This window comes from Salmo trutta, chromosome 16 (assembly GCF_901001165.1).
Source record: "Salmo trutta chromosome 16, fSalTru1.1, whole genome shotgun sequence".
NCBI lineage: Eukaryota > Metazoa > Chordata > Actinopteri > Salmoniformes > Salmonidae > Salmo > Salmo trutta.
The window spans coordinates 6,635,913-6,644,544 of record NC_042972.1 but is presented as its reverse complement, the minus strand read 5'-3'; the positions used below and the strand labels follow the sequence as shown (position 1 = coordinate 6,644,544).

At 46.2% G+C, this 8,632-nt stretch overlaps 1 protein-coding gene across 3 annotated transcripts in view; it reads right to left on the bottom strand.

Moving 5' to 3' along the window:
• Window positions 1–1,208: 1,208 nt before the first annotated feature.
• Window positions 1,209–8,632, bottom strand: part of grm7 (glutamate metabotropic receptor 7) — a 344,805-nt gene continuing 337,381 nt past the window's right edge. For all 3 annotated transcript variants that reach the window (XM_029692860.1, XM_029692859.1, XM_029692861.1), the window contains one exon: window positions 1,209–2,720. Coding sequence is in view for 2 of the 3 variants with exons in the window: in XM_029692859.1 (XP_029548719.1) it covers window positions 2,671–2,720 (50 nt within the window). In the remaining variant the exon portion in view is untranslated. The remainder of the gene's footprint in view (window positions 2,721–8,632) is intronic.

The following is an 8,632-nucleotide window of genomic DNA, read 5'->3' as shown; positions in this document are numbered from 1 at the left end:
CCCCCACCAATAGTATGTAGTTCAGTGGTGTAGTGGAAACAGTTTATCCCCCCCACCAATAGTATGTAGTTCAGTGATGTAGTGGAAACAGTTTACTCCCCCCACCAATAGTATGTTGTTCAGTGATGTGGTGGAAACAGTTTACTCCCCCCCACCAATAGTATGTTGTTCAGTGATGTAGTGGAAACAGTTTACTCCCCCCACCAATAGTATGTAGTTCAGTGATGTAGTGGAAACAGTTTACTCCCCATCCACCCAATAGTATGTAGTTCAGTGGTGTAGTGGAAACAGTTTACTCCCCCATCCACCCAATAGTATGTAGTTCAGTGATGTAGTGGAAACAGTTTACTCCCCCCACCAATAGTATGTAGTTCAGTGATGTAGTGGAAACAGTTTACTCCCCCCAATAGTATGTAGTTCAGTGATGTAGTGGAAACAGTTTACTCCCCCCAATAGTATGTAGTTCAGTGGTGTAGTGGAAACAGTTTACTCCCCCCCACCAATAGTATGTAGTTCAGTGATGTAGTGGAAACAGTTTACTCCCCCCAATAGTATGTAGTTCAGTGATGTAGTGGAAACAGTTTACTCCACCCAATAGTATGTAGTTCAGTGATGTAGTGGAAACAGTTTACTCCCCCCACCAATAGTATGTAGTTCAGTGGTGTAGTGGAAACAGTTTACTCCCCCATCCACCCAATAGTATGTAGTTCAGTGGTGTAGTGGAAACAGTTTACTCCCCCCCAAAAGTATGTAGTTCAGTGGTGTAGTGGAGGGGAAACAGTTTACTCCCCCATCCACCCAATAGTATGTAGTTCAGTGATGTAGTGGAAACAGTTTACTCCCACCAATAGTATGTAGTTCAGTGATGTAGTGGAAACAGTTTACTCCCCCCACCAATAGTATGTAGTTCAGTGATGTAGTGGAAACAGTTTACTCCCCCCCACCAATAGTATGTAGTTCAGTGATGTAGTGGAAACAGTTTACTCCCCCCACCAATAATATGTAGTTCAGTGATGTGGTGGAAACAGTTTACTCCCCCCAATAGTATGTAGTTCAGTGGTGTAGTGGAAACAGTTTACTCCCCCCACCAATAGTATGTAGTTCAGTGGTGTAGTGGAGGGGAAACAGTTTACTTCCCCCCTTAAAGAAATACAATTACTTTAACCCTATTTTCAGGAAATATAAAAAATAAAAACAACCAGCTGGTCTTATTTCATGTTGATACATTCTTGGACAAAACCACATAATATTTGCATGAGTGGCCAAACGTACATTTTTATCTCCCACAATATTGGCCCATAAGCAGCAAGGGCAACATAAATATACTTATTACAAACAGTATAAAACATACATGCTTTTTTTTCTTTTTTTGATTGTTTCCTTTTTAAATATATATTCATATTTTTTACTGACAATTTTTCATAGTTGCGGGGCATTAAGAAAACTCCAAGATGAATTAAAGCCATATTCTGCATTCAGTGAGAAAATGTAAAAAATAAATATATATATATATATATTTATATTGTATGCCATTCAGAGCTAGTGGATCACATGTATTGTGAAATCTCCAGTTATTGACTTAATCTTAACATCAAACATAGCTGGCATGCATTGACAACTTCTACACGGGGACATATACCTTGTTAAATCTGAAAACCATTGGAGTCATTGGAGTTTTTTTATATCAAGCCAATAAAGCCTTGACCGGACTGGAGCTCTCTTTTAGTCAATTTAAAAACACAGTTGATGGTCAATACTGTACCCTTACAACATACTAAAAATATGTCTGTAGAAACACACACATACGGGAAGGGAAAAGCAAGCACTGTACCTCTTTCTTGTGAGCCCACATACAACCACCCCCAAAAAAACATGGACAAATACTTAACATCTCAAAGACAAGAATATGGCTTTAATTTAATGTGCGTCCAAGAAGCAAGGAAGGAAAAAACAGACAAGCAAAAAAAAAAGTTTGATATTAAAAATTTAACAGCAAATGTAACAGATAGGCCAATAGAACCACACACTTTTTTTGACAGGAATTTTGGAAAACTTGCATTTTGGAAGGACATTAAAAGACAAGAAACAGCCTCCATTGAAGGTACAGGCAGGTACAAGAACAGATAGTCCTCAAGTACAGTTAGTCCTCCTGCTGCAGCCAGTGTACCTGTAGAGACACATCTCTAGGTAGTGGGGGACCATCTCTGAGGGGTCGGCAGAGATGACCACCCTAACCCGGAGGGGCACAGGGGGGTTGTAGAGCCAGCAGGGAGGGTCTGTGCTTCTTTTTTCTTTGCAATCATTTTGCAAAACAAGTGATTTTGTAAATATTTTTTGCCCATCAGAACTGTCTTGATTTTCTTTAAATTTTTTCTTGACGTTTTACACCCCTAGAATGTCTCTTTTTGGTCTTTTCCATTCCATCGTAACCATGTTAAAACATCAGTTTGTCAAACAGAATCTTCTGGTTGAATGGAAAGCTCTAGAACCCAGAACCCACCCATTGTCCCTGTCCTGTTCCGGAGTTCCGGGTTTCCATTGGTGTGAGGGTTCCGGGGTGTGAGTGGGCAATAGAGCAGCATGAACATAAACATCCTTTATCTTTCGTTGCCAACGGGGCAGGAGACCAAGCATCTCCATCCATCATGTCCCTCTCTCTGGTGACGGCTCTTAGATCACAAGGTCATTGTAACTCACATATTTCTTCTTTGCTGCCGGACCTGGAGAGGAGAAATGACAATAAAAATATGTTGTTTTTTTTCACATATAATGGTTCAGGATTTTTCAGTTTTCTTTTGGAGGAGTGTAGCATAGTGGGGTTATGAGGAAGTCGTTGTGATATGACATGCAGAACATACTGACTCTTTTTTTGAGAGTGTGTTTTATTTGTTGAAAAAAAACACACATTGTTAAAGTCAGGGATAAGGATGAGGGTGAGGTACAAAGTGTATATGTACATGAGATAAATGCACAACAGTAGCAGGTAAGTGGTACATGCCGGAACAGCTATAACTGCATGGACAACGTTGACAGAACAATAGCGGGAGATATCCTTTCATCTCAAGGTTGAGGTTGTCGCTAACAACACACTATAATGCATTAGCATATATCTGTGTTCTTCAGTCCTGCTGACCTACAGAGCGTGCAGGTTTTTTCACCAGCCCAGTACTAACACACCTGGTTAAGTTAATCACGGATCCCAAAACCGATCGCTAGCATTATGACATCATTACACTTTGATGAAAATGAATTTACCTTATTTTAAGAGCATACACAGTATATTCCACTTTGCATTTGTCAATGACGGTATACTCCTAACACCTCAAAATGAAATGTCCAGAAAGTCAGACATACGGATGTCAGATTTGAATTTTTCACTCTGTTGTTGCAGAGAATTTTCTCACTAAATTCAAAAAGAGCCTTGTGATTTACATAAATTCAACAAAAACCTGCAGTTCTTATTCTCTCACTGGATCGCACACAAACTCTGGCGTACAGAATTTTCACTTAAAAAAAACAATCAAATCCACCTGCTGAAGGATTATTTTACTCCTGTGACAAAACTTGTCAAATTAAGATCTAACACCTGTAGGGCCTATTCTAATTCTGTATATCGACAGTGATTTAATGATATGAAAGAAAGCCCTTATGTCTAACCCCTGCGCCCTTGGCCCGTATCTACAAAGAGTCTCAGAGCAGGACTGCAGATCCAGGACCAATTTAGCCTTTTAGTTCATAATGAATAACATTCTATGGACAGATCCTAGATTAGCGCTCCTACTCTGAGGTGCTTTGTGGATACGGGCCCTGATCTCATTTGGAGTGGTAGCAATAACCATAGTGCGATCCAACGTTGCTCCGTATCATGAATCTTCACAGAAGTTGTTGTCGGCATCCCAAATGGCACCCTATTCCCTACATAGTGCACTACTTTTGACCAGAGCCCTAAGGGTGCACCCTATTCCCTACACAGTGCACTGCTTTTGACCAGAGCCCTAAGCGTGCGCTAAGGGTGCGCCCTATTCCCTACTTTCTACCAGCGCCCTGATGAAAGTGGTGCACTATATAGGTAATAGGGTGTCATTTGTCAAGTCTCCAAATGGTCCCACTGTGCGCCAGGCTCCTGTATGATAGCTGAAATATACATTTCTAAATGGGGACTACTCTCCTAGGTTTATACATCCTTAAGGTACGGTAACTTCCCTATACATACAATATATACAGTATTTAAAAAAAGTAAGTGGACAACCTTTCAAATTAGTGGATTCTATTTCAGCCACACCCGTTGCTGACAGGTGTATAAAATCGAGCACATGGCTGTGCAATCTCCATAGACAAACATTGGTAGTAGAATGGCCTTTACTGAAGAGCACAGTGACATACAACGTGGCATCATCATAGGATGCCACCTTTCCAACAAGTCAGTTCATCAAATTTCTGCCCTGATAGAGCTGCCCCGGTCAACTTTAAGTGCTATTATTGTGAAGTGGAAACGTCTAGGAGCAACAACGGCTCAGCTGAAGTGGTAGGCAACACAAGCTCATAAAATGGGACAGCCAGGTGCTGAAGTGTAAAAATTGCATATCCTCGGTTGCAACACTCACTATCGAGTTCCAAACTGCCTCTGGAAGCAACGTCAGCACAAGAACTGTTCATCGGGAAATTGGATTCCATGCCCAAGCAGCCGCACACAATCCTAAGATCACCATGCGCAATGCCAAGCGTGGACCGGAGTGGTGTAAAGTTAGCCGCCATTGGACTCTGTGGTGGAAACAAATTCTCTGGAGTGAGCTAACGCTGCTCTGAAATCCAAAAGTTATTTCCGGCTGTATGTAATAACACACACAAAAAAGTGGGCTAATAATGTAAGAAAGAACACACACACAAAAAGAAAATACTGCAAAGTTGCTTAGGAGCTAGAAGCAGAGCTGCCATGTCTGTTGGCGTCATCTTTTCCACGCCTACTGTAGCTCTGATTGGCTATGGTGCACCGGTCTCCGTAGACTCCGGTCCTGGACGAGACAGATGTTTTCTTATGTTTTATTTACTGCGGTGTCTATTAGTTGTCCAAACGCATGTCCGCTTTCCCCCACTTACATTACTATAGAAAGTTTACAAATGCCTTAGTATACGTGATTCCCAAATATTATATGAATTTCTGAAAACATGAAAATGACCTTAGTGAATTTTTTTTTCTGACGTGTCATTTACTTCCTGTCGTGTATTTAAACAGATTTGAATAAGATTTGATGTTGCTAAATGGGGCTTAGTCTCCCAGTGTTCATCCAGGGGTGGAGTATTCTACAGTATATAGAGGGAAATATGATAGAGAACTTGCCTCTACATATCTCATTCCATATATGGACATACAGTGCAAAACAATTACAGGGACTGTAATCCCTAGACTTCCGCTATTATACACTGCTCAAAAAAATAAAGGGAACACTTAAACAACACATCCTAGATCTGAATGAAATAAATAATCTTATTAAATACTTTTTTCTTTACATAGTTGAATATGCTGACAACAAAATCACACAAAAATAATCAATGGAAATCCAATTTATCAACCCATGGAGGTCTGGATTTGGAGACACACTCAAAATTAAAGTGGAAAACCACACTACAGGCTGAACCAACTTTGATGTAATGTCCTTAAAACAAGTCAAAATGAGGTTCAGTAGTGTGTGTGGCCTCCACGTGCCTGTATGACCTCCCTACAATGCCTGGGCATGCTCCTGATGAGGTGGCGGATGGTCTCCTGAGGGATCTCCTCCCAGACCTGGACTAAAGCATCCGCCAACTCCTGGACAGTCTGTGGTGCAACGTGGCGTTGGTGGATGGAGCGAGACATGATGTCCCAGATGTGCTCAATTGGATTCAGGTCTGGGGGACGGGCGGGCCAGTCCATAGCATCAATGCCTTCCTCTTGCAGGAACTGCTGACACACTCCAGCCACATGAGGTCTAGCATTATCTTGCATTAGGAGGAACCCAGGGCCAACCGCACCAGCATATGGTCTCACAAGGGGTCTGAGGATCTCATCTCGGTACCTAATGGCAGTCAGGCTACCTCTGGCGAGCACATGGAGGGCTGTGCGGCCACCCAAAGAAATGCCACCCACACCATGGCTGACCCACCACAAGCGGTCATGCTGGAGGATGTTGCAGGCAGCAGAACGTTCTCCACGGTGTCTCCAGACTCTGTCACGTCTGTCACGTGCTCAGTGTGAACCTGCTTTCATCTGTGAAGAGCACAGGGCGCCAGTGGCGAATTTGCCAATCTTGGTGTTCTCTGGCAAATGCCAAACGTCCTGCACGGTGTTGGGCTGTAAGCACAACCCCCACCTGTGGACGTCGGGCCCTCATACCACCCTCATGGAGTCTGTTTCTGATCGTTTGAGCAGACACATGCACATTTGTGGCCTGCTGGAGGTCATTTTGCAGGGCTCTGGCAGTGCTCCTCCTGCTCCTCCTTGCACAAAGGCGGAGGTAGTGGTCCTGCTGCTGGGTTGTTGCCCTCCTACGGCCTCCTCCACATCTCCTGATGTACTGGCCTGTCACCTGGTAGCGCCTCCATGCTCTGGATACTACGCTGACAGACACAGCAAACCTTCTTGCCACAGCTCGCATTAATGTGCCATCCTGGATGAGCTGCACTACCTGAGCCACTTGTGTGGGTTGTAGACTCCGTCTCATGCTACCACTAGAGTGAAAGCACCGCCAGCATTCAAAAGTGACCAAAACATCAGCCAGGAAGCATAGGAACTGAGAAGTGGTCTGTGGTCTCCACCTGCAGAACCACTCCTTTATTGGGGGTGTCTTGCTTATTGCCTATAATTTCCACCTGTTGTCTATTCCATTTGCACAACAGCATGTGACATTTATTGTTAATCAGTGTTGCTTCCTAAGTGGACAGTTTGATTTCACAGAAGTGTGATTGACTTGGAGTTACATTGTGTTGTTTAAGTGTTCCCTTTATTTTTTTGAGCAGTATATAAACTCTTCTCTCCTCTCTCACACTCTCCCACACTCCTTCACTCTCTCTCCTTCTCCTTTACCATCTTTTGCTCCTTCAACCTCTCCAGCTCTCCTTCTCTCTCTCCTTCACCCCTTCCCCCTCCCTCTATCTCTCTCCTTCACCCTCTCATTCACCGTCTCTCCCGCTCCTTCACCCTCTCCCTCTCATTCACCGTCTCTCTCTCCCTGTCTCCCGCTCCTTCACCCTCTCCCTCTCCCCATCCTTCACCCTGTCCCTCTCCTTCACCCTCTCCCCATCCTTCACCCTGTCCCTCTCCTTCACCCTCTCCCCATCCTTCACCCTGTCCCTCTCCTTCACCCTCTCCCTCTCCTTCACCCTCTCCTTCACCCTGTCCTGCTCCTTCACCCTCTCCCTCTCCCTCTCCCCATCCTTCACCCTCTCTCCATCCTTCACCCTGTCCCTCTCCTTCACCCTCTCCCTCTCCTTCACTGTCTCTCTCTCCCCCTCTCCCGCTCCTTCACCCTCTCCCTCTCCTTCACCCTGTCCCGCTCCTTCACGCTCTCCCTCTACCTCTCCCTCTCCTTCACCCTCTCCCTCTACCTCTCCCCATCCTTCACCCTGTCCCTCTCCTTCACCCTGTCCCTCTCCTTCACCCTCTCCCTCTCCTTCACCCTCTCCTTCACCCTGTCCCACTCCTTCACCCTCTCCCTCTCCCCATCCTTCACCCTCTCCCTCTCCTTCATCCTGTCCCGCTCCTTCACCCTCTCCCTCTCCCCATCCTTCACCCTGTCCCTCTTCTTCACCCTCTCCCTCTCCTTCACCGTTTCTCTCTCCCCCTCTCCTGCTCCTTCACCCTCTCCCTCTCCTTCACCCTGTCCCGCTCCTTCACCCTCTCCCTCTCCCCATCCTTCACCCTCTCCCTCTCCTTCATCCTGTCCCGCTCCTTCACCCTCTCCCTCTCCCCATCCTTCACCCTGTCCCTCTTCTTCACCCTCTCCCTCTCCTTCACCGTTTCTCTCTCCCCTCTCCTGCTCCTTCACCCTCTCCCTCTCCTTCACCCTGTCCCGCTCCTTCACCCTCTCCCTCTCCTTCACCCTGTCCCGCTCCTTCACCCTCTCCCTCTCCCCATCCTTCACCCTGTCCCTCTCCTTCATCCTGTCCCGCTCCTTCACCCTCTCCCTCTCCCCATCCTTCACCCTGTCCCTCTTCTTCACCCTCTCCCGCTCCTTCACCCTCTCCCTCTCCTTCACCCTGTCCCGCTCCTTCACCCTCTCCCTCTCCTTCACCCTGTCCCTCTCCTTCACCCTCTCCCTCTCCTTCACCCTCTCCCTCTACCTCTCCCATCCTTCACCCTGTCACTCTCCTACACCCTCTCCCGCTCCTTCACCCTCTCCCTCTCCCCATCCTTCACCCTATCCTTCATCCTGTCCCGCTCCTTCACCCTCTCCCTCTCCCCATCCTTCACCCTCTCCCTCTCCTTCATCCTGTCCCGCTCCTTCACCCTCTCCCTCTCCCCATCCTTCACCCTCTCCCCTCTCCCCATCCTTCACCCTGTCCCTCTTCTTCACCCTCTCCCCATCCTTCACCCTCTCCCTCACCCCATCCCTCACCCTGTCCCTCTTCTTCACCCTCTCCCTCTCCTTCACCCTCT